Source organism: Rhopilema esculentum, chromosome 13 (assembly GCF_057945365.1).
Source record: "Rhopilema esculentum isolate cy_ngs chromosome 13, ASM5794536v1, whole genome shotgun sequence".
Classification (NCBI taxonomy): domain Eukaryota; kingdom Metazoa; phylum Cnidaria; class Scyphozoa; order Rhizostomeae; family Rhizostomatidae; genus Rhopilema; species Rhopilema esculentum.
This window is the reverse complement of record NC_142827.1, coordinates 11,205,931-11,231,803: the sequence shown is the minus strand read 5'-3', so window position 1 is coordinate 11,231,803 and position 25,873 is coordinate 11,205,931. Positions and strand designations below refer to the sequence as shown.

Sequence of the window (25,873 nt, the reverse complement as noted above, 5' to 3'; positions counted from 1 at the left end):
ATCTATTCCTACTAAATTCTTGTTTCCACACTGCTCTACCTCCTCCGCGACATCTATCCCCTCCAATTCATGATAAGCATTTATAAATTGCAACAGCTGACTGAAAGATTGATGTGATTGACTAAAAAAGATCTTACTTATGAAGCATTCCATTGGATTTTATTTGATTAAAAAACAACAGTTTCTTGTTGAGCTGGTGGAATCGAAGGGAATCAGTAGATAAAGAATAAAAAAGACCTTCGATGAATTTGGTTTTAGCAAAGAAAGGCCTTACTTCAAGTCATGTCATCATAAAAGCATAGGCCTAACGCAATGGTTGAAATACTCTATCTATAGATTGATATAAAATACTAGTTTATGTATCCTAAGCCATCAATATTGCGGAAAAAATTTTCCTACTTTTTTAGGATTGAAAATATTGTAATCTTCTATCATAGTCAAAGGCGCCTTTAAAATATAAACATTTTGGACTAGTCAAACATTTTTTTAAGCAAAAGATTTTCAACCAAGACCGTCCTTCAGTATTGCCGTGAAGCTCAATTTTCAGAAATTGCTAAGCAGTTTTGGCTAGAATCCCTTTGCCGGTCAATTTTAACCAGAATAACCATGACGCTTAATAATACTTTCTTCCTTCAATTATAAGTATAAATTTTTATCAGGCAAAGTAAAATAACATTTTTCTTAACTTTTTGCCAAATCGTGTGAGTTTCGGTAATTGTCCTAATAGATAAACAAAATAATTTGCTGCATTTTTAATGATAATGACTTACAAGAGAAAAGCTTAGCCCTTTAACTTAGTTTAACCATCCCCTGGCCTTCAATGAAAACCCATGTCACTCAAGTTTGTTTATTTGCAGCTAGATCTAGAATGCTCACATCGTTTATTGTAAGATTATCTACTCTTCTATTTTCGTGGCTTTATATGTATTTTCTATGCTAATAGGGTGCGACTGCCCTGCTCTGTTGGCTTGGATTTTTTAACCAAGAATCCACAGAGATAATTTCATCGTTACTGTGTGGTGGATATCTTTAACTTAAGCTATGAGTTATCAGTATCACTCACGAAACTACTCAAATGCAATAACAAGAAAAAAAGGGTGAATTTTCGGCGTCAAATAGTGCCTCAGAATTTCTCCCGAGCTCTCTTACCTCTTGCTTTAAGTGCTACGCATAAACATTTAATATTAAGCTAATTGATCATAATATGACTGTTACGAAGTATATTACCAAACTCAAGGTTGAAACAAGATAACTTTTCACTCACAGTTTTACATACAACCTGCTGTTCTTTTGACAAACATCTTTAAAGCTTACACTCATTTATGACACTATCCTCCTTAGTCTGAATGACACCTGTAACTGTTAATTTCAGCCGAATTCTAATTAACATAAAAGCCCCTTCCAACCCTTCCTAGAATATAAAATTGTCATTTACGACTTATGAAGATGAAAAACATGCCAATGCTTTCTTCGTGCGCTCGTTAGCAGACAAAAGTTCCAACAGCCAAGAAATTCTTACTTAGTAGCGACCTGTATACAAGAAAAGCAAATGTTTTATCCTTAACTTGTTAATCGGTGGCTCTTGGTGGAAATGAAATCCTTATTCAGTCACAGAAGATTGTTGTACCATAGTGTATGACTGCGATTATAATCCCAAAGAAACGAGAAATCATGGCCACTCAAATTTTTTCAGATTAAGAATCAAAAAATAGGTCATTGTGAAGGATGGTGTTTAAATCTAAGGAGAGCCGATAAGTAGCTCTATTCTTCTTCCTCCCATTGTTTATGGTACATTTTTTAGGACTACTCGCGCTCCCATTTTTTTATTTTTATATCACTAAACTCCAGATGAAAAGCGGTCGTATAAGAAGGGGTTTTGTTCAAACAAAGATCGCAAAACATGCTTCCTTCAGTGAACTTTAACTACATTTTGAAGTAATATTATAAGATTTTTACAATGGGTGTCAATGGCGTATGTAAGGACGGTGTCCGGTCCTAAACACAGAAGAAACATTAGGGTTGGGTGCCCGATCAATCACACTCTGACGTCATTGAAAGTTGTTGTATTGCATTTTCAACAAAAAGATGTTCAACTTGAATTTTTTTAAAAGATAATTTGGTTGTGCGTAACTTTCCTGAAACTGCCTTCCAGGAACTGGGTGCGTCGCTATAAACGGTTATTAGATTTCAGGTTACAAAAAGAAGAGGACTGGTTTTTTAAAGAATAGAACGACGATGACTTGTTCTCGATCTTCCACAGCTATAAAAAGATCTTTCCCAATCCTCTATACAATTTTCCCGTACTTCTTTCTTTAGCACCGCTGTGACTGCCTTGTGGATGGGAGGTAGTTAATATTTGATAGGAAATTAAATTGATTGGTAAAAATTTGAATTGAATTGTAGAACATTCATTGATGTTTCGAACCGCTGCTTAACTATTCGATAGCCCCAAATAATGAATAATTGACTTTGCTTTATTAATTTTAGATGTTTTTGAACGGACACCCTGCAACAGGCGGTTAGAATGTTTTTCATTTCCATTCTTGGTCTACATTTTACACTGACGCAAATACATCCAGTTAATGACAATAGATTCTCTAATAAAGTTTATCATTCCCTACTCATGCAGTTTATTGATGGTCTAAATTTTTAAGAATATTGCATATTGTAGGACTTTTTCCGGCTCTTGTCAGGCATGTTCACGATATCCTATTCATTAAGATTTTCAGGGGGTTCTAAGAGGGGGGGGGCTGCAGAGAGTGCCACTCCCCAAAACTTTTGACGGATTTTTATGTATTATGTCTTATTCACTATCGAAGGTGGAAAGAGCAAAATATAAAACAAAGAACGGAGAATTAACGTCAGAATTCAGACAACTACTTTTGGGCGATTATAAGATGATGAAATGAGGCAACCAGTAATGTCTCAAAACGACAAAGTTCTGTTGATATAGACCTTGGAGATAATGTATGATGCAAGAGCACAAACATTGGTTGGGAAGCATTGAATAACAATGCAACTTTACCGCTAGGATACCCTAATGTTACTGGTTTTTTCTACAAAACCACAAATGACCTAGAAAAAGTTTTGCTTGAAAAGAAGACATCTGTCTAAATACCGTCCTTTTTCTTTCAACAGTCTTTCTTCATCATAAATTAATCTAAAACGCAGAAAAACCAGTTAGAACAGGACTCTGCAAGAAGGCATCCGCGATAAATCTCTCGACTTTTCAAAAGCCGAGATTCTGATTGTATCCAATATCTTCCAAATGCTGAGTCATGTTGATTGTGCAAGTAGATTTAATTGGTCGTCATATTTACAAGGAGAGCCAATCAGATACCTTGACAAGTAGCGCACAACCACTTGCCAAACTTTGACTGCTGTAGCAATTGTTTATGTTATATATTGAATGGTCTTCTGTTTTGCACTCCAATTTTTAATCAACCAATACTGACACTAAGATAAATCATTGACGGAAAAATGTTCCTTTGTACTGTCTGAAGGCCATTTCGATTGAAAAGGGATGCTTTGCAAAGAAATAGATCAGAAATCTCAACTGTATTAACTGTTAATACGATGCGATGTTCTTGTACTTTTCTGTTTGTTTTTTATATATAAGCGTAAACATTCAAATGAAAAATGAATTCGTTCTTGTCTTTTCAATGATTTCACGACCTTACTTTGTTATAGCGTACACACATGTTGTATAAAACAAGGGCCAACAGCGAATCCCAAATAAAACAGATTATGTGACCCTACAAAACTCAAGCGTCTCTTTGACGAACTATGTTTTATTGTATATTTGACTACAACTAAGATTAATTTGCACTAAAAACATTTTTGGAATCTGATTCAAACTTTCTAAACAAGTCATTAAACTACCCCTTGCACACAAATTTTAGCACATTCCAGTCAAGAGATTCGGTTACGTTAGAATACTATACTTCAAGATGGAAGTGTTTTTTGAGTTCTAGATATTTTTGAAATTCAAGTGCTCATAAACTTTTCTGCTTAAAATATGAAGTATTTGCGCAAAAGTTGTTTCTTGTGGCAATTTATGATATGTACCTCGAGACCTTGAGAGACCATAATAAGTTCTGGTACCTTTTGCCCACGCAAAATCTTGTGTCCGCTAAAAAGCTCTCTATCTTTGCCCAAGCGTTAGTTGTAATCGATATCCTGCATTTCATGATTAGAAAGAAGTTCATTATCAGCCTGAAAGGCTCTGAAAGTTTGTCAAATAGGTATTTTTATGTTTAGAAATTATCGGAATAGGTCAAAACATGTCAATGTGTTCGCAAGGGCAAAAAGGAACTTCAATCACATTAGATTATACCTAGTCGATTTTGTTACAGCCAGAGTTTTTGATCAAAGGCAAAGTTTTTACAGGAAGAAACAGACACATCAATGCATTCTAACTCAATGCAGTGCGTAAATTCATATCACTTGTGAATTAGTCTAAGCCTACCTGCTGAATATTTGCGCAAACCAAATTAACTCATTATTCCTGCTATAATGGGAGAATAATATTAATATTAATGTTGCACGTATATGCTATGCACCGTGTACACAATCACGACATTTTTCACTGTCAATGGTAATTTTTTTGCGGGATGAACGAAAATACAGTGATAATTGATAGCGTGACAGACACGTCTAGAAATGTCCTCCTGGAATCTGGCCTAGATATCACCCCAGTTAGTTTTGTTTTCAAAGTATCAACATTTGAAGAATTTATACTTAGTTTTTAAAGTTTTGCTCGGCCGTGCGTACCTAGGCAACAGTATACTGTCCAAATCTTTGAACAAATATTACAAACTTTCATGATTTTTGACGTTTATAAAGGAGGCCTAGAAAATGCTTTAACCGTTAACCTTAAAATACTAGCAATTTGTGTTCTTAGTCTTTACTAGGATAGACTAGTTCTAACAAAAACAAGCAATTTTTCAATAGGTTAGATGTTATCACAGTATTAAACTTTGCTGAACAGTTTCTCGAAACCTCAATAGCAGTGGAACACACGAGAGAGAACAAAAGAGTGATATGACTTGGTAGGCAATGAAAAGGATGAAGAGGATGATTGTGAAAAACAGATTTTAATCTTGCTAGCCTTTTCATATTGGACAATCTTCTACGTCATCGTCATCAACTTCAGAACATACGTGCTAAGCCCCTTATTTTGTTACCTTCAAAACTGAGCCATATGATTTTTTTCTGCTAAATCTAAATTTGTAGACTAGCTAACTCATCTCAAGATGTCAATTGTATTGTTCTCTGGCTTTTTTATCTAGTAAATATTTTTATGGACATGTTTTTTTATTGAACCAAGCTGAGCTTTGAATTGTACATTTACTTCCTTAACTCTTCCTAGCCCTAGGTTTATCCCTATATCGTATTTTTGTGAGTAAGAAGTGAGAGGAGTAAGATAAACTTGAACATGCGTGACATCTAAACAAAATTGTCCCACTCCAGTTGATTTTGTACGAGGCAATTATATCATTGAGATGGAAAGTTTTAGAAGTTCATATCCATTAGGCATCATTTGCACTACTCATGAATTATATGAATTATAAATAGACATTAAGGAGTAAAAACGAGGATGGTGGGGCAATATGATGTCATGTAGTTCTTAATCTGAAAAATCCAATGACACCAAATATTCAATGTCTACTTTGAATTGCAGATAACTAAATACAGGATTAACGCCTAGACAGCCTTGAGAGCAAAGAGTTAGAGAAATTCGATGAGCAAACTAATCTTCAACGTCGAAAACTAGCACGAGCGGCAATAAGGCAATCCTGTGATGACATCATAAAAATCTATTTTAGAATTTTTGAAATGATTTCATCACACTTCATAATAAAGAAATGGAAAATGCTGAAATAAGAAACATTCCGTATTTATAATGTTGTTTTGTGCTTTGCAATTACTTGAAAGACAAGAAATGTATATCGGTCACAATTGGATTTTATTTTTTGCGGTCATCTATGTAGCTATTTCTATCAAAGTGAAGATAGTGTCTTCTTATAATCCTTTGCTATATTTCATGAAAATTGCCATAGAGCTCCCTAGAAAGACTAGAGAAGGAGGATCATTGCTCGCAAAATAACTTGTAGAGCTTAGATAACAATGATTCATAAGCTAAGATTAGGGTGAACGGTCAAAACATTTTGATTTTGAATTACAATGGGACCTCGGCGGAGGGGGGGGGGTACCTTAACATGTTTGAAGTTACGGGGACGAGCCATTATTTAGGGGTTCTTTTTTCCTGAAAAGTGTGGAATTATCGGTATCAGTTTTTGAAATTTGTGCGGAACTATGGGTACCATTTGAATAAACATGCAGAATTATGGGTAAAGGTTTCAGCATGTTTGCGGATTGTGGGTCACATTTTTTCAGACATTTGCAGAATTATGGGTCCAAAATTTTAACAAAAATTACACGTTTCTGTCAAAATTTAGGCTTAGTTTACCCCTCGAGAATGGGACTTTATAGACGCATTCTTGTCCTGTATTAGAAATGAAATTCGCGTGAAAAATGAGAAATCGTCAAGCCTTATAACGCATGCCAAATGAAAATAAAGTTTAATTGGAAACGGCAACTTTTTACCATGAAAAAAATTTCCTTGTCCAAGTTATTGAGCCAGAAGTTTTCTTTTTTAGATCTATGACCAATAAGTAATTGAATAAGCACACCCTCTCGAATATACCCCCCTTTTAAGCATGAAATTTGCAATTAACTCCCCAGGCTTATTCAAATTATAGCAATACACAATGTTGAAAACCTAGAAACTCTCCAAATGATAAAAATGTAAAAATCTTTAGCGAAAAGGGAGCCCTCTTCAAGCATCCAGCTGTTTTCCTCGGGAGAATTATTTCTTGGAAGCGAGATCCATCGTATAAATGAGGCTATTCTAAGAAGTGGTTCGAGAAAGACATGGATGTGTTGAGAGACAGTAAGTAATACCATTCTGAACTCTCTTATTTTTTGTTTTTGAAAAGCTTGAGTTTATTAATATAACCTAGGCGAAAGCCATGCTATGTGTAATGGTGCTGATAAGATTCTCAATCGAGACATCGTGGTTCCGTACCATTCCTGGCCGGCCAGGACAACCGGTTCCGTACCATCCATGGTTAACCAGTCTGCAGAGTGTTTTTTCAGATGCTTCCCTACTCCAAAAATTTCAGATGCTCTGTTACCCATAGTTGAAAATTTCAAGCAACTTCCTTCAGTTCCATGTCTCCAATGTTGTAATATCAAGTGTTGCCAGGAGCATAATACTCTTAAAAATCTTGTATATCCATGACAAAAATTCTTTCTTTTATAAGAAAATCAGCAAAAAATCCCTTTTAAACCTCCTTGTACGACTTTTTGTAAGAGTGGTGCAAAAAACCCCTTTATTTTGAGCTGGGGCCTAGATGGTAAAGGCTGTAAAGGCCATCCAGAGGGCTGATATTCTTCTACCATGATTTGATGGCCTGCAGAAGTGGAATGTTTAGAAAGGAGACACATTGATGTGAACATGTTCATGAGTGTAAGAAAGGCAAGAGGAAGAAGAAGCAATTATCAAGGAATTTGCCTTTATATGAGCAACTGCTTGGGAAGAAAGAAACTGTTAAATTGACAAACTTCAATCTGTATTTTCAGTTTTGTCCCAGTCTTGTTGCTAAGACATGAATTCAATCCCATGAAAATAAAAGATTGACACCCTACAAGACAATGCTAGACTTAACAACAGAGTTTTAACATGTATTCCAAAGTAAATTCTTCTCAATTCGATCAGTTTTTCATGAAATGGTTTGCACACAAGGCACATTGGAAGTACCAATAAATTGTGTGCAATAAATTGTACCAATTGAACGCCGTCCTCTGATTAACGCCGCCCTTTATTGAACGTTGCACCTTCAGCCAGCCATTTTGAAAAAAACACCACCCTCTATTGAACACCACGTCTTGAAATGCTGCATTCATTAGAAAACGCATCAAACAAGAAGTAATAAATCGTTTATAGGCTTAGTATTTGAAAGGTATTAAAGTTGTCATGTCATAGATATGAGGGCTCTGACAAGTACAGGGGTATGACATTCCTTGACATTTCCATATAGTGAACTTTTCACACAAGAAAACATTATTTAAAGCCTGTTTTTATCTTTTTTGTCACACTTTTCTTGTCATTTTCTGTTTGAAAAACTTTTAATTTTGTATTAAAATCCAAAATTTGGATTTTGCAATAAATGCCTTAACATTTTTTAGAGGGAATATGGTACTCACTTTAGATTTTGCTTTTACGAATCAAAGATCTTGTTGGAAACTCCCATTCTCTGAAGTCCTTATAACCAAGATACGCATGTCCCTTGTTGATAACCATTGCAGTACTGACTGTGATCAACTTCTGTTTTATGGGAGTGAAAGCTTTCTGATGGACCAGTCATTTTTGTTGTTAGCCTGATCTTAGGCCCTGTGTCTTAGGTTCTTAGGGTCTAGTTTTTAAGTACATGTGGTATGCACCATAGGAAATTTAGTTGAATAAAAAAATTAAAATTTTTTCTCCACTAGCTATTCTGGAATTTTTTCTAGAACAGCAGATTTTCTTGACCGAATTTTTTAGATTTGCACGAAACTTTCGGCATCTTGTTTTGACTGGGACCATATCACACTTTTCATTAATTGATAACTTTATCTTTCAAATCAAGCATCTATTAAAGGTCTTTTCCTCTTTTGTTTCAGATTTTATAGACGTTTTGCCGGTAGTAACAGATGCAATCAATGAGTCTGACTTCATTGCAATTGATGGAGAATTTACTGGTATTCTAAATTTATTTCAGTATTGTGTCTGAAGATTGATTCTTTAACACAAACATATCTCAAAACTTTGTAAGGTTCCTAAACTTTGACTTTTGATTTTAATATTTTTCATTTTGTACTTTAGAAATGACAATGCAAGCCCCACAATAGTGTTGTATGAGATGGCAGACATTAGGCAATATTTTGCTTAATGGTCTACAGGTCAAGGTACCCTATACTGCCCCAGTACCCAGTAGAATTTTCTGACCATTTTTCAATCTCATCCTGAATGCTTGCCTTTATTCTAATAAATATTTTATGTTCAATGATCACATGGGATTCAGGAGAGGGAACTGACCTCCTCCGAAAATTCCCCACATGTACTCAAAACTATACAAATTTTCTTCCAATACCTTTTATAAAATTGAGCCCCTTTTAGAACTTTCTAGCCTCTTTAATTTGTCATATGTATTCTGGTCACAGGGGACCACCATGTAGAATTCACAGCCTTGATATTGTAATTTTGTGCCAGACTCAAGGGTCAGTTACGTTTTTCCCTTTACGCTCAATTCCACAGCATTTCTCTAGTAATCCAGAAAGCATTTTCAAAATTGCTATTGCTTTTGTTTGTGTTCAATGATAACGCTCTTTTGTGACAGTCAGTGTATCAATTTTTTCCAAAAGTAATCACGTCTTTTCCCTTCTCTATTTAATTTTATGCTTGTAATAATTTTGTCTCTCAAGGTATTGGAAAAGGATTGCCATCCAAAGTTTTGTTTGACACACCAGCACAAAGATATTCCAGACTAAAGACTGTAGGTTATTCAAATCTTTGTTGGCATTTGAATTGTTTAATCTAGGTTTTGCCAAAATAAACAGAAGTTTGGAAAATGAGCTTCCTTTGCTTTACAGACTGGTATATTTCTGCATTTTACTTATGACAAAACTTCCAAGTATTACTGCTTGTTCTCATGCTCACACAAATCAAGCTAGAATTCTCACACACTTCTACAATAAAGTTTTGGTCTATTCAATTTTATTACATTTTTCTTCGCAATAGTAGCAATAATCCTCTTTCCTAATAAGACCTAGCTACAGAAGAGAAAATGACTAGATAACAGCAAATCTCCTAAGGTTAAGGCTAATTAATTGGAGATCTAGCTCACTGTCATGGTTTCTTGCCTACATGAATCACAGACTAGCTTTATTGCAACAATAAGACCCAGTAATTTTTGCAGAAATGTACAGAGGACAATGGTCTTCCTTTAATAGCATGAAAGAAAATTAGGAAATATCAAATAATTGTGAATGGTTATGACAATCTGCAAAAAGTGTTACTCAAAGTAGGCCTTACTGAAGAACTAGAGTGTGGGAAACAAAAATGCTCTAAGGGTCATGACCCTGTCATATCAGGATTAATTCCAGATCTATCAGTGGCCTTGAGATCACAAACCCTGGGTATTAGAGCCTAAGATATTGGGAAGGGAGCTCCATTCTCCTTCTGATTTCTTGGGCTCTGGTACCAGGGTTAAAGATCACATAGCAGCTCAAACATTTACCACACCATTTCAAATAAACTCACTCATTTTTAAAACTGAAACTTGTCAAGTCTGTTATGAATGCATGCGCTAAAGGTTTTTCCCATTTAAAAGATTCTTATATTCCAGGACTTATCAGGCATAATCATTATTCAATATGGAATCTGCTCATTTAAAGGGAATGAAGAAATTCATTAATTCATTCATTAATTCATTCATTCATTAATTCATTCATTCATTCATTCATTTATTCATTCATTTATTTATTCATTCATTCATTCATTCATTCTTTCATTCATTCATTCATTCATTCATTCATTCATTCATTCATTCGTTCATTCATTCATTCATTCATTCATTCATTCATTCATTCTTTCATTCTTTCATTCATTCATTCATTCATTCATTCATTCATTCTTTCATTCTTTCATTCATTCATTCATTCATTCATTCATTCATTCATTCATTCATTCATTCATTCATTCATTCATTTCAAATAAACTCACTCATTTTTAAAACTGAAACTTGGTAAATCTGTTATGAATGCATGTGTTAAAGCTTTTTTCCACTATAATATTCTTATATTCCAGGACTTATCAGGTATAATCATCATTCAATATGGAATCTGCTCATTTAAATGGAATGAAGAAACAAAATGGTATGTTGTTAGACAATTTTATCCTGTTGCTTTTAATGCCTTTTTCTGTTTAATTAATTTGAATTGTTAGTTTAAATCTATGGAATGTTAAGATGGCTTATCGGTTCCTTCCCCTTCTCTGTTGTAGCTAAATGTTTATCAATAAGACTAATATAAAGTTTTATGCTATAGTTATGATGCCAAACCATTTAACTTCTACATATTTCCAAGACCATACAAAGGGAAAGAGCCATTTTTCAGCTGTCAGGTTTGTTAATCATTTAACTACATCTTTGAATAATTTCTGACTTGTTGGAACCATTCCATTAACATTTTTAAGAAAAACAATGGATGCTGAGCCAAAGAAAGCCAACAGTGGCAGGGTGAAAAAATAATTTTAATTGTTTCTATTTCAATATTCAGCATTCAAAAAATTCAATTTCAAGTGTTTTAAGTGCCGTACTTTGAAAGTTGCTACAAATCTGTTACAATTATACAACAGGATGAAAAAAAATTTTTCTTAGTGAACCTGTAAAGTGTTATTTTCATATTTTTCTTTTTAATTCGCCAATATGTAACTTCAATACCATTTAAATGCTCATGTGAGAAATTTTGATCATTTATGTGGCTGTAATTAGACTACCTTGGCAAGAGAGGTGACTTCCTCACATGAACATTAAATAGTTACTGTAGTGGCATACTGGTTACTGACCGTTTTTATGAACCAAAGTGAGTGAATTTTAGAATGTCGTAGGCACATGCACAGCTTGTTTGTTATAATTTCCCATATTCATTCTCTTGAAAAATTTTAGAGTTCAAGTCTTGAGTTCTTGGCAGGGCAAAACTTCGACTTCAATAAACTGATAAGAAATGGTGAGTAGAGACTCCAGTTAGCATGGACCTTTTAATTATAGTACTTGTGCCTGTTTTATCCTTCATCAATTAATAAACTTTAGTCAATTCAAATCATATCCGATTTCTTTGGAGCCCTAGAAATATGTCGACAAGCAAACAAGCGCATGGCGTATTACCAGGTTTGTTGGCGAACATCTCAAACTTTCCTAAATTGCCTTTTTTCTTTAGTGTTTTAGATCTTTGAGATCTAGGCATAAACAAATCAATTTCGACACGGTTTTGCCCAACCCTTTAATAATGCAGGCCAGGAAATTCGCTCCAGTCTTGCCATAAAGGATATTTTTTCAGTATATAAAAGTCATCATTTCCCTATGTCTTTGTTTCTAAAAACGACGTTAAGGGTTTCCAAACACCCCAAGAAGTTTCCTGCGTGTAAATCAGTGTGGCGTTGAAGTGAAATGTTTGCTTGTCTACTGCGCGCTTTTTCTAATTCACGTCATTAAGAAAGTTCCATTTGAAATTCATAAATACATCAGTTCTTTCTTTCTTTCTTTCTTTCTTTCATTCATTCATTCATTCATTTATTCATTCATTCATTCATTCATTCATTCATTCATTCATTTATTCATTCATTCATTCATTCATTCATTCATTCATTCATTCATTCATTCATTCATTTCCTCATTCAATGAACTTTGTTGCAGTTTACTTTGATCACAGAACGATAACGTAATGCGACACGTTTTTATCATATTAAGAAACAGGTCTCCATATTTATTATTGCTAGCATGAATTTTGATGGGCCTAGTATAGGTGATTCAGATATTTGTATTAATAGCCATTTGACCCGTCGGTAGCGCTGCTGCTTCGAAACATATAGAAATCCTTCAGCAGTTATAACATTTGCTTGTTTCTTCCAAGACCTGTATGAACAACCCGTATATTTGCACATGGGATGCAAATGTCCAAACAATTTAAGTTTTTTTGTTAATGTTAAGTCGCTGAACGGCCTTCAAAGGTTAGCGAAATCTAGCTCCATTATTGATTTTGTAACGGGCATTCAAAGTTCCAGTTTTCGTCTGACGTTTGTCGTTTTAATTATAATTTCCTGGTTATAGTGATAAACCACTATTTTATCAGTTTTTAATACACTGTTCTTTTAGAAGCAGTGAAATTGCTACGTTAGTGAGTGGAACTAGAGACATAAACAAAATATCTTCTCGAAGGGACATTTACTCAAATTCAATTGCTGATGTCAAAACCAAGCTTCAGACGGAAACTGGCTGATCGCCAAGCACATAACGTGCCATATCATCCATTTAAAATAACAGCAATGCGGGAACTATTTGCACACAGTACTCTGTAGCGTAATCAGGGTGGTAAAGATTGGGGCCAATGGCGTGTTGCGCGATGAGAAAATGGGGGTCCACACTCTTTGGAAAGCCGGAAAGCCAGAAGACAGCCTTTTTTTCCATTTGTTACAGAGATTTATTTCCATTTGGGGGACCCCTCCCCTTCTTGCCGCTTTTTTTACCACACCCTCTTACCGCTTCCTTTTACTGCCCCCTCTTACCGCTTCCTTTTACCGCCTCCTCTTGCCGCCCCTCCTCACTACTACCTTTATCTAGAGTTTGTAAAGACGTACTAAGCTAAGTAATCCTTAGTAAGACATGATGCCGTGAGCAGTACTGTACCTCCTCGAACCGGTCCGCATCTATTGCTAGAAAAGTTTTGATTGATCGTGCACATTCATGCTAATTTGATTTAGCAATTAAACACCACGTTTTTAAATTTGGCTTTTGCCAAACAAACAACAAAGGAAGAACCTTTTCATCTAAGATGTTATTGGTTATCAACAATTTTTTACTAGCACAAATTACTATTCACCTTTTCCTCAAAAATCTCCTTTTCTGGTAAGATCTATTGAATCTTAGCATAACAGATCTTTAGAAAACTACAATATAAAAAATTGTTTATAACGTGCGATTCTAGACCTTAGCAAAGTGGTTTCATGAAGGAGGACAAAGAGTCGAAGCTTCCTGTGTCATCACCAGGAAGAGGTCTGTTCGCCAGGAAATTAGCGACTAAGGCCGCCATATTTTTCAATAATTCGATTTGTTGTACGTAATCGAAACAGCAAGGGCTTCATGTAGAAATGGAACCTCAAAGAACGAATTACAGACTAAGAATATTTTAGGTAGTCATTCATTGCTTTGCGAAGATTTGTCCTCATGAAGTATTCAAGACTGGGTGTTTGCATTTATGGCGTATATGAGTTATTAAATGTGAAATATAGTGCTTGCATTCAAAATATACTAAGTGTTAAATCAACTGGGATAAACTGTTGTCAGTTTTGAATCTGCTGTCTTCATTACGATTTTCCCTAATTTTTCTAGTTTAATTTATTTTGTATCCAGTTTTCATTACAGCATTGCTTTGATTCCTTTTCATGTCATCACCACAGGCTTATCCTACATGCCACCGTCACAAGAAGCATCCCAGAGGGGAAAAATTGAGCAACTTTATGCGAAGAATGACCTGCAAACCGCTCCAGAAACAAAGGAAGATAACAAGGCTGGCCTTAAATCGCCGCTTTTTATTCCTTCGACGATGAAAGAGTTTGTTGATGAAATTTGGTATGCTGGTTTCGTTGCTTTGATTCGCTTATGTCTGCATTATCCTTTCGTTTGAATGCAACATTTTAACGCACAGGCTGTATCAAAATTACTTAGCAAACATGCTTATCTATAAACTATTGCTTTGGAAAAGGGATTGTAAACCAGAAGCTATTGAAAAAGGATGTATCGTGTATACCCAGTTCACTGAAGCCCTATAGTGAATCTAGTGAAGTTTCACTCATAAAACCATGCCGCGTAAGTATGGCGTGTAGGGATACACTTGAATTAGGTTGTTGTTGTTGCACATCACCCTTGGACCCTTGGTGCTAGAACGAGGATGTATTGAAAACTTTCCTTATCGCAAGGGTGCCCAGATTATTATGAAGCAAGGCTTATTGGGTCCTCAAAGCTCTTTTCATGAATAGCTGAGCCCTTCAGTAAAACGCAGAATAATGCATTAAAAATGAGTTAAGGACACATTAATTATTGAGCATTAGACCGCCTTTGCTTCATAGAAAGTTAAAAGCAGCCATATGGCTATTTTAACACCCTCCTTTTTTCGAAGTAAATGATAGCGAGATTCGTAATCAAGTAGGAATTCGCAGGTAATCGTTGATTATACTGACAGACCCCAGACGAAAGTGTCTTGTATTAACAAGGCGTCATACACAACTGTCTACTGCATACCATTGTATTATAAACAAAATACTGGAATTTTCAATTTCCCTAACACCCTTGAATAATTCATCACTATTGTCTGTTTTGTGGAAGCTCGAAATGCAATTTTGATCTTAACTTCCGGGAAAGTTTCCTGAACGAAATCTTTTAGCAGATACAAAGTCGAATCTGAAGATCTTCCTAAGCTTTTATTTGTAAAGATTGCTACTTTGGAATGGAAATTTTCTCCATTAATCTATAAAATTGAACTTTTTGTAAACGATTGCCCTTGCTTTTGCACTACATGATCCCGTGCAAATTATAAACTATTATCGCTCTTGTTTTTATCCTGCAGCTCAAAAATCGAAACATTCATCCAATCAGAGGAGCTGTCCTTAGATCTTCCAAAAGTGAGGTGTGTTTAGCCATCTTTAAGTACTGTCCTGTCCCGTTTTAAAAATGTTGTGTTTCCTGTAAAGCCGTGATAACCAGAATTGCGACATTATAAGAATTTAGCTATATCTTTATACCCCCATTTTGTGATGTGGCGAAACCCTGGTTATATAAACTATATGATATTTGATATTTGAGATTTTTTGAAATCCGAGAAATTCCTTTTCCATTTGAAAATATTATTTTATTTCCTTTAATTTCAGAAATCCATGGTAGTTCTGTTAGGGATTGTTGCATTTTAGAAAGCACAAATAGGCTGTGTTTTTGTGAGAAAACATAATATTTTGGCTTTATCTATTTGTTAAAATGACGAAAAGCGAAGAGTTTGTGTTACGTTGTCGCTTCCAAAAGACTTGAAATGAAGCTGTTTGTAGCTCAAATGACTGCTTCTTGAAAACGGTTGATTTCGCTGTCGATGGGACCAGCTGTTTGTTAGCTCTTAGACTCTTGTGCTCGTATCTGATAACTAAGAGAAAGGAGCACAAAGTTTTCTTAAAATAAGCATAGTGTTCTTAATAGGGAGGCGTTCTTACAAAGATATCGAATATCAACGATAAGGCCTTCCTATGCATCTGTAAAAACACTATCAATGCATGTTTAATGTGATATTTAGAATCACAAAGCAGCATATTAAATGCAATGTTTTAAGCCACAGGAGATTAAGAAGCACAAACTACTTTAACTTGAAATACATATCTGTTTTCACCAGTTTTTTTCGCCTTTTTTATTGATAGATTTTTGAATGTCCCTCAAAAACATGTTGAATGTGTCATCAAATAAGATTACCTTTTCATGAATTTTAATTTCCTGTGCTGGGTTGATATGATGCAGTGAAGGCACTTAGTAATATTCAAAAGATGTCAGAGGCCAAGACAGGTAGTCAGATTTTGTTAGTTTACAGGAATGTTGGCTGTAAGCTAGGGCTGCCAGCCAGTGAAAGAAAGTCGTTTTGATTTCTGGGAATCAGAATGAGGTACGCAACGCAACCACCTCGCACACAACTGAATTTTGCACTGCAAGGTCGCCTTGTTTTTGGAATAATCTCGGCGAATATAACCACCTGATACAATTTTTAGCATATTTTCGCTAGCAAAGCCTTGATTGAAGTGACGACAAGCTATGTGGGCATCATATTTCAATGACAACAGCAACATCAACAGCAACATAAATAACAACAGCAACAGCAACAAAAACATCACTCAAATTGACTGACCAGAGTAAATCAGTGACTGCTCTATTGTCCCCAAACATAATAGCAGCACAAAACACTACATTCAAAAAACAAATCATTGTCTATAATACCAGAGACCCTAAAATGACCTTGAAATACATCAGAGCTGCAGTGAATATGTCGCTACAGATATAAAGAATTTCGTCGAGCTTTTTAAAGACTGAGTCTTGTTTGTGGAACTTTTATCGCTTATTCTTTAAAATGACATTTCTTTTGGAACGTGTCGATACTGCTCTAGAATTCTAGAATGGAACTATTTCAAATGACTTCATTAAATGAATTTTGATTTTGCTTCCCCTTTGTTAACAGTGCATTTAAAAGAAAGCTGACATATGAGGTTATTGAAGACAGGTTATGGCTTTTTTCATTTTAAATATTTTGCTTATTTATAATTTAATGGCAATGCTGCCGTTGAATTTTCAATTTCAATTATCTTTATTTTCCTTTCGTTAATTGAGTGTATAGAAATGTATATTTAAAATTTCTGAAAGCTTTAACATCAGATTTCACAGTTTTGCTTGTAAAGAATATGCAAATAATGAATTGCAAAACATTTGAAAGGACAGATGTTTTATCAATGAATTGAACATTTAATAAATAGCCTCTCACACGTATGGCAATTGTTAAGAAATATCTTCAGTAAACTCTGATTTCTTTCTGTTAACAGGTTTGCTTCTAAGTTTTATGTGGAAACAGTTCAATTAAATAAGGTAAATTTTAAATTAAGTGTAGCCTAAGTGGAACATTTTGTTTAGCGTACCATGCTCGATCATCAACTATTGTTCAACAGGCACTCTAAAAACAAAAAAATGAAAGAAGGGAATCCCACCTGACCACCCTTTGAAGGCTTCCTGATTTCATTATGCTAAGCTCTCTGCTGTGGTCGATGAGCTTTCTCGCAATACGATCGTTATATCGTTATTTGTCGTCATATCGTCTTTTCGTTTGCCATACAAGCGTTAAACTAGTTATTAGTTATACCAACATTTTTTCACCCTTTTTCAAAGGATAAGATTTTATCCAGTCATTATATGGAGTCTGTAAAAATATCAACCTCTTCCGTGTTGATAAGGTAAACGTGAAAATCATTGAAGTCGCGCGGAGTTTTATCATAATTGGCGGCTTTAGCCTGGTTGATGTTTGATGACTTAAGGCTGACAGCAAATTAAGGCTGTTTGATGACGTTTCACGGTAGTCTTGGACGATGCCATGACATTCTTTCCGTTGAATAATGCACGGCATAGCGTAATTTGTGTTTGTATTCCCTTTTGGTTGTTTTATAACGTGCTATGTGTATTGAATCTGCAGGCTTGCTCAACTGCCTTCAAGCTTTGGCATTGATCAAGCGTCTTACTTCATCTTAATGATTGCATCATTTCCATTTATGCATTATTATAAGGTGCCTGACCTTGTTAATGGCGATGTATGTATGTGATCTCTTGGGAAGAATGGCAATGGATGATCTGTACATGCTAACTGCCTTAAACAAGCAAAAGTTAGTTTTTCACCACAGACGATCAAACTTTGCGATTAACAACAAAGGGAGTCAAATTTTTCAATTTGGTAGCAGTTTATTTTTAAAAACTAATTATATATTACATTATTCACAGAATGATAAGCAGATGAGACTTCGAAAAGTTGACGAAGAAGAAAGAAAAAAACTGCTGTCCAGCAAAAACGCAGAAAAAATGGTAAGTTCTGCGGGTAAACTTGGAGTTCTGTGGGTAACTTCTGCGGGTATTTTTGTCTTTTCTCTTTATGCTCTTTTACTTGCATGTCTTTATTTTTTTTCCTCTTTAATCCTGAAGATGATGTAGGTGCAGCGAAGGACCCCGATAAACGTTTTTAGAATCAAAATAATTTGAATTCGCATTCGAATACCACAGACATACCACGACTTGTTCATTTACTTTTTGAGAGCAATTTTTAAATCCAAAGTATGCAATCATATATGATCATTTTAAAGACTGACGCTGTACTCGGCTTTTGTTTTGACACTTTACAGGCAGGGGTCTGTTTATAAACCGAGCATAAACAAATTGGTAGTTATCAAGCATAGTATTTGGGCTTTCTTTTCAAAACAGTTCGGCAACATAAAGATTTACCGAAGCTATAAGCTATGGAACTTTAATGAAATTTGCAGGCCGCAGATTCATTTGCAGGCAGCAGATTCACAAAATTTAGATATATAGAGAAAACAGGCAATATTGGGTTTCACCCTTTTAAGAGACATTAAAGAGAAAATGTTTAAGAGAAAATGTTTAGTTATTAGGTCAAGATTGATTGATAAATGCAGCAAATGCCTATATATGATGTTTAAACATTATATAGCCATAGTTTATAAATTATGACACTGTATGAGGTTTAAAGCTGTTTCATGCTGCCGTTTTTACTAGGTTTTCAGTGGCAAAATTGTTTTTTTGTTGGTTGCTTCAGCTTTAGTGTGAAGTAAATATTGGCAGAAAACAACTTTGGATCACCACATTTTGTTTATTGTTGTTTGATCAAAGCCCTGAAACCGGCATCTGTTCAAGACATATTAAAACATTTTATGAGAATCACTTCAGCAGGTTGCTCGCACCTTTATGTTGCAGCAAGGCCCGAATTTCTGCATTTTCTAACTGACCTATCACGTTGTAAAGTGACTTATTTCAAACCTATCTTTGTGCGTAGCATCACTTAGCAGGGAAATTTAAGAAAATTAACAAAATGCGTCTTCATAATTTCTTTAGGCTGAATTTGAGACTGCTGTTGGTTTTCTCACGATTGCAAAGCTTCTCTCACGCTCAGTAAGTTAGTAGTGAGATATAAATTGTAATGTTTTGCAAAATATCCTTTTTTTAAGTTCAATATTTGGCAACAATAACTTTTTTCGTTCAATGATATTTCTGCTTACCTTCACTAATTATCCGACCTTTATACTTAAACTTTGATGAGTGTCGAATGAAAAACACTTAGTTTGTTATGTTTCTGCTTTTCTGTGCTGTATTCAAACTATGCTGAGAGCAAGGCTTGTTTGATTGTTTCGTGATCAGTTAGTTCTTCCTATAACTTTAAATAACGAGAATTCAACTGTTTTAGTCTAACACGACTTAAGATCGCTGTTCTTTTATTTATTTTTCTTTCCCATAATCTGTGAATTATTATTATGCATTTTCCGTTCTAGCAAAAATTAATTGTTGGGCATAACATGCTCATCGACCTGATGCTCACAATAAACCAGTTTTTTACTCCTCTACCTGATGTGAGTTTTTATGTTTCTCTCCTTTTTATAAGTAAAATTATTACATAAATATTAGGGTATATTTTTAATGCAAATGGTTTATTTTGCATAAGGTAATTATTTAGAATGCATAATTAATTAAAAAATATACAAATAAGGAAGGTTCGAGGTGAAGACAAGTGAGCTAGAAAGTTCTGAGAGAACCAAAATGTGAGAGTCTTCAAAAAATGTGAGAGTTCCAGTGATGTGAACATGGTCCCAAATGGCTGATGTAACCCCGTTTTTGAAAAGGGTTCGTGCAAAATATCTTTAAATCATATTCATGGTTCATGACAGGTAGATAAATTGATATTAAGTTGTGCAGTAGAAATTGAAAAGATAGAAAAATTGAAACTAAATAATTGGTTTACTTATTAACCTAATAAAAGGATATGGAGTAAACGACTTGAACACATGTGCATGCATTTCAATTTACTGCTGGAAATATCCACAATGTTTTTTGCGCATGACTTTGATAAGCAATTTGAAATCATGAGGGGCAAGTTAATAATGGCTTATTGTCGCTTTTTCAGTCTTATGATGACTTTAAGGAAATCGTTCAAACGTTTTTCCCAAAGTAAGTATCTTATTATATTCTTCTGCAACATATACTTTTATAGTTTTGGTCAACGTGCACCTTTAAACTAATTTTTCTCCGGCATTTTTTACAGTTCTTCGTACTTATCTTATTAAATCTTATATTTTATCGAAAATGTCAACAAAACAGAAAAGTGCACAAAGGAAATAGAATTACTCGGCAGTAATAAGTAATGTTTACACGACCATCAGTGCATTAGTACGAAAACATGTAATGTGTATGTGAAGGTCCTTCGAATATCTTATCCACTTCCTCGCTACCAGTTACCAGCCAAAGGACTTCTAATAACAATCCAACACTAGCAGTCATACTTAAAATACGATATGATTGAATATTGCAATTTTCATTTATCGCCAAAAAATTACAAATTTTTGTTCTTAACCAAGGGGGTGCTCGCTCCTCGATTAGTTTTCCTTTTTAGAGAGTTCCTTCTTTCAAGAAATTCCTTGCATACAAATCCCCTCATAGACCTGATAGTTTGATAATCTTTTGTAACTAGTTAGTTTCATGTATTGTATTATTTTAATGGCATTTGTATGTAGTGGGATTTTAAATGAAATGAACTAAAATATAAAAAGCCGTTTAGGCAGTAGCGATTTACCCATCTAGTAAATGTATTTTTTCGGCTAAAATAGGACAACATTGCACGTTATTCTCTGTCCACTGAAACCCTTACGTTTTCTCATCTTCTCATTGAAATTCGTGAACTGGATATCAACACCGAGCTTTTGGACTTTTTAACAATAGGTTTTAGCGTGCCGCTCCTAATTTCAAGTGAATTTAATGAATTCATGTGGAGTTGTAATCTTTTCTGCGATTGTAAAAGTAAATGTTGACCTATATTTATGTTTTTAGCAAAGAGAAATTAACAGTAGCGTAGTGCGGAGAAGGCAAGCGGACCCCCACCCTTCTTTTAAAAGGGGTGTGGACCCTTATTTTTCATTGCTCAATTCGTCCGTGCCCCCCTCCAGCCCCCAACCTTACCACCCTGGTTACGCTACTGGATATTACCATGATATTAAAGCCATGATGTTGCTGTAATGTAAATTGATATCAGCTTTTGTTCTGTGTTACAAGAATTATTGCGATGCCTTGAAAAGTAATGTTGAACTCCTGTTTCAGGCTTATTGACACCAAGCTGCTTGCGACGTCAGAACCACTAAAGGTAAGCTTTGGCTAAAACATTGAGGCCTACTCATTTTGGTTTGAGTGATGCCAGTGAAAGGCCTTTCTTTCTTCTCGCTTTCCTCCTTTTTAGTTCCTTGCTTTTTTTATTCATCTCATTCTTCGAGAACCTCTATATAGCTATTTTCTTCTGACGTCACAGGCTGTCAAGCAGTCGTTACCATATGAGCTGAATGGCCCATGTTCTTTACAACGCCCAAAATCTGACCAAATAAAATTAAGTGAGATTATGTTGTGACCTTCATTCTTTGTGCATTTACGCATTCAGATATATGCTGCAGCGAACGGGACAAAATTGAAAACCCTTTTGTGCTCTCCACCCTTCCGTGATCATCAAGCTCATGAATGCGTATTCATTGCGTATTCGAGGTTTTTTTGACCAGAAAGAGGCACCTGCTGACTTACACAATATTTTGCTCTATTGCAACAATAGTTATAGGTTCTCCGCTTCTGTTACCCGTGCATTTGGGGACAGAAACCAATAAAGTTCCTTTTGCATGAATACAAAACTTGTGTGCTATTATTCAATCATTTTTAAAAAACTTTATTGTCATACGTTGGAAGTCCGTAAGGAAAACAATTAAAGACAAATAAATTGTAGTATCGTCAAAGCCTCGAGAATATTGCCAAATGGAAAGAGAAACAGTTCCCTTGTTTCTGATGAATTCATAATCTAGATGTAACACGGAATTAAATCTCAAAATTCTTTGGCTTCCTTTTAATGTTGCGACAGGACGTAGCATTCAAAGTCTTGCTGTATTGTCGTAAAGCCTCTCTTGTAAGTTTCGCAACAATTTAGTTTTGTAATGCTTTGTTTTTCGGATATGCATACTCTATAAAATCTTCTTTCTTAACATATACCTTAGGCTTTTTTGGCAAAACGAATTTGCTTTAGGTGACTTCTCGTAGCTTCACCAGATTATATGTTCCCAAAACAGTTTTTGATATTAATGATATGCTATATAGAGCGGTACAATTGCAGGACTAGAGAGGGCTAAAGTAGGATTTATTTCACGCAGATGCTGCATTTTTCCACCATTCATATCGTTCACTTGACAACTGGTTTTCTAGGAAGTTCCTAAACGAATCCAAAGTAAATTATGCCGAATAGAATAAACATATGAGTCTTAAAATGTAAATACAAAGTAGAGAAGATTCTCACTTTAAAAAGCTTTTGTGATAACCTGAATTGCTTATTGTTTAACAGTTGCACCTGCGCTTGTGAATTCCGCCCATTTCGCGTACACTATACTTCATCTTTCCATATTAATACCTTGCATGTGACACTGTGCGTAAACTATACTGCCATGGTGACCAAACACGTTCGTTTGAATATATTTTTCTTTCACCTCGCTACTGTCACAATCTTGATTTATAGTTCACAGGTAAACTCTGAATAATCTCACGCAAACATCAATCACAAATTCGGTTTGAAAATATACCCGGTGTTTGCTTTGACAAGATCCAATTATCCAGCAGTAAACAATTGCTAAAAATCTTCCAGCAAATTAACTTTTGCCAAACATCGTGAAAGCTGTCATTTGTGTCAAATGGAACCGGAAAGCTTCATAACAGGCGTTACAAATTCAATTAATTCCTATACTGTAGTAGCTAAAACACATGCAGGAGGCAAATTTACTTTGGTTAACTTTAAGAAAAACTAGAAGTAAAGGTGCTAGGTGCCTTTTATTAAAACTGAAAGTACGATAAAACGTTTGGCTAAAACGTTTTTTCGAGCCCATTTAATGGTTATTTTCTATATTCTAGGAAAGGTCTAGGCTTCAGCGGCAAATCAATGTTATATCATCCAACTCATCTCAACTTGCAATTTTCAATAATTGTTTCAAGCTTACATACCTTCATGTAGCTAGGGCCATTTCTTATTCTTCGTAGGCCAATGACCCAGTCAAACAACACGTGAAATGATTAAATATTACTCTTAACACTTTTTTTAAATATTAACTAATTTGCTTAATGTCAGAGAAATTTGTAGTTTCATGCGAAATCTATAGTGCTATCTCCGAGTTATTCCCAAACAATTAAGAAAGCTTATTCTGTTCTGATTTTCAACCCTAACAGCAATTAGGCAATTGTTAAGAGATTCTTAATTCGTTACCATGCAGGAGTCACAACATAGAGTTAGTTCCAATCCCCTTTGCAAGCATTTCCGTCTATTGACGCTTTCATTAGTAAAAATACTCAATTCCTTATTACTGCCCTTTATTGGGCTGCAAAAGCAGCTGCAAAAAAATACTATTATGTAAATCGGAATGCTTTTATTTTAGTTCTTGGCTTTCCTCTAATTATTTAAATATTTTCAAAGTTTTCAAAACAGGGGCTGTGTAAGTTTCTTCCTACCTCTACTTGTTTTCTTTTATTTTCAATTTAATTGACTCTAAAATTAATTGGCAAAGTAAAATTTACGGTTTTTTATTTTTGTTATGTTTATGCGCAATGTTCTGAATCGGTACATTTTTATTTTTCCAAGATGAAGGTAACGAAGGATGTTTCAAAATTCTTCATTTCTAGTATATTTTTCTTGCTCTTTCGTGTACACTGTTCTTTCTGCGTCATCTACAGTTGCAGTTGATGGACACATTTTTTCTACGATACTAAACAAATGGCTTTCTACTCTCTTATTTTTCTTCAATCTTCCCCTTTTACAAAATAGGAGTAACTTAGGAATCAAGTGACCTTCTTTTTGAGAATAATTTGCTGAGTAGAATCGATCTCTGATATAAAATTCTGAAGTATTAAATGTCAAATCTGTTCAATTTCCACTTCTAAGAGCAAAATAATTCTCTCTTTTTAAATACTTTGCAATTTTTCTTCTTGCAGAAAAAGGTACCGACGTCGGCACTAGATCCTTTATTTGCATTTTTAAAAGATAATTTCAAGGAACCAGAAATAGGTACGCTGAATTTTGTAGCCTCGTTAGTTTACATATAAAAACATCTGAGTCATTGCACGCTAGCAGGCGAATTGATAAAGAGTCTGGAATGTGGTTGTTGTTCACTTCTGGCAATTGCTTTACAACGTCTCTACGTCATAAGCATCAGTAAGAAATATTTCTTCGTTTTCGGATAGTGACGAAAAGTGAGCTATACCTAATTTTGATTTTTTTTGACAGGCTTTGAGGATGGTTTTGGAGAATACAGTGAGGGAAATGACAAATTTCACGAAGCTGGATATGACGCTTACTGCACTGGGTTTTCTTTTTTAAAGATGGCTTCACATCTATGTAAGGTTACTTGTCGTCGTATTTATAGTTCTTTAGTAGTTTTGTACCTTTGCAATACATGGCTGTTATTGATGAAAGTTTGGTGGAAATTTAATTGCTTGTATTTTTTTATATTTTGTGAGTTTCTCTGGATTCGCAAAATATTCTTACCGAGCGAGCCAGATGGCCTTCTGCCTCGGACTATGAATAGTCCAGAATCCATTCTAAAATGCTAAGGAAACAAGGGAGCTTCTTAATAATGGAAAGCAGACGTTACATAGGGAAAGCAAATGTAGTGCCAGGGTTCTCCTACAAAAGAGCCGAGTAGTTTGGGCACTGTGGCTCGTGATGCTTTTGGGGGGCATAGAAATTAACAATCGATAAAGAGAGCCAATGTGGTTGTAGTAATTTGCGCAGAAGAAAACCTTTACACTACATGACAGGGATGCTTCGAAAAACAGCCAAAAAACCTGCTTTTAAGAACATAACCTTTTATAGTGTATTTTAATTACTGCGCACCAATGGATATTCTGCAAGGGCAATTAATGTATCACTAACCAACCAATTCATGTATAACAATGCTCAAAGTAAGATCTTTCTTTTTATCCATAAAATAATTCTTGAAGTAGATAGCTACAGAACTTATGCTGTTAGATTGTTGTAGTGTTGAAAGTTTTCATTGATGTAGAAAGTTCTCATTGCTACACAAGTTGTTATTATGCAATATGACGGTAATTTCTTCTTTTTAGGTAAACTTCAACAACCAGAAGATGAATTGAGAGAAATCAACCTCAACGCTGAAATACTAAATCCATTTATCAACAGGTAGACTTTC

At 34.9% G+C, this 25,873-nt stretch overlaps 1 protein-coding gene across 1 annotated transcript in view; it reads left to right on the top strand.

The window, feature by feature from the left end:
• Positions 1 to 6,878: 6,878 nt before the first annotated feature.
• The window catches only part of LOC135691702 (poly(A)-specific ribonuclease PARN), a 28,725-nt gene continuing 9,730 nt past the window's right edge, over positions 6,879 to 25,873 (top strand). The window contains exons 1-18 of the mRNA XM_065209655.2: positions 6,879 to 6,955; positions 8,728 to 8,805; positions 9,529 to 9,599; positions 10,913 to 10,980; positions 11,152 to 11,227; positions 11,772 to 11,832; positions 14,279 to 14,450; positions 15,445 to 15,504; positions 17,083 to 17,124; positions 17,441 to 17,483; positions 18,384 to 18,464; positions 19,506 to 19,562; positions 19,940 to 20,017; positions 20,569 to 20,612; positions 21,756 to 21,798; positions 24,657 to 24,729; positions 24,949 to 25,059; positions 25,788 to 25,863. Coding sequence (XP_065065727.2) covers positions 6,937 to 6,955; positions 8,728 to 8,805; positions 9,529 to 9,599; positions 10,913 to 10,980; positions 11,152 to 11,227; positions 11,772 to 11,832; positions 14,279 to 14,450; positions 15,445 to 15,504; positions 17,083 to 17,124; positions 17,441 to 17,483; positions 18,384 to 18,464; positions 19,506 to 19,562; positions 19,940 to 20,017; positions 20,569 to 20,612; positions 21,756 to 21,798; positions 24,657 to 24,729; positions 24,949 to 25,059; positions 25,788 to 25,863 — 1,253 coding nt within the window. The 5' untranslated portion in view covers positions 6,879 to 6,936. The remainder of the gene's footprint in view (positions 6,956 to 8,727; positions 8,806 to 9,528; positions 9,600 to 10,912; positions 10,981 to 11,151; positions 11,228 to 11,771; positions 11,833 to 14,278; positions 14,451 to 15,444; positions 15,505 to 17,082; positions 17,125 to 17,440; positions 17,484 to 18,383; positions 18,465 to 19,505; positions 19,563 to 19,939; positions 20,018 to 20,568; positions 20,613 to 21,755; positions 21,799 to 24,656; positions 24,730 to 24,948; positions 25,060 to 25,787; positions 25,864 to 25,873) is intronic.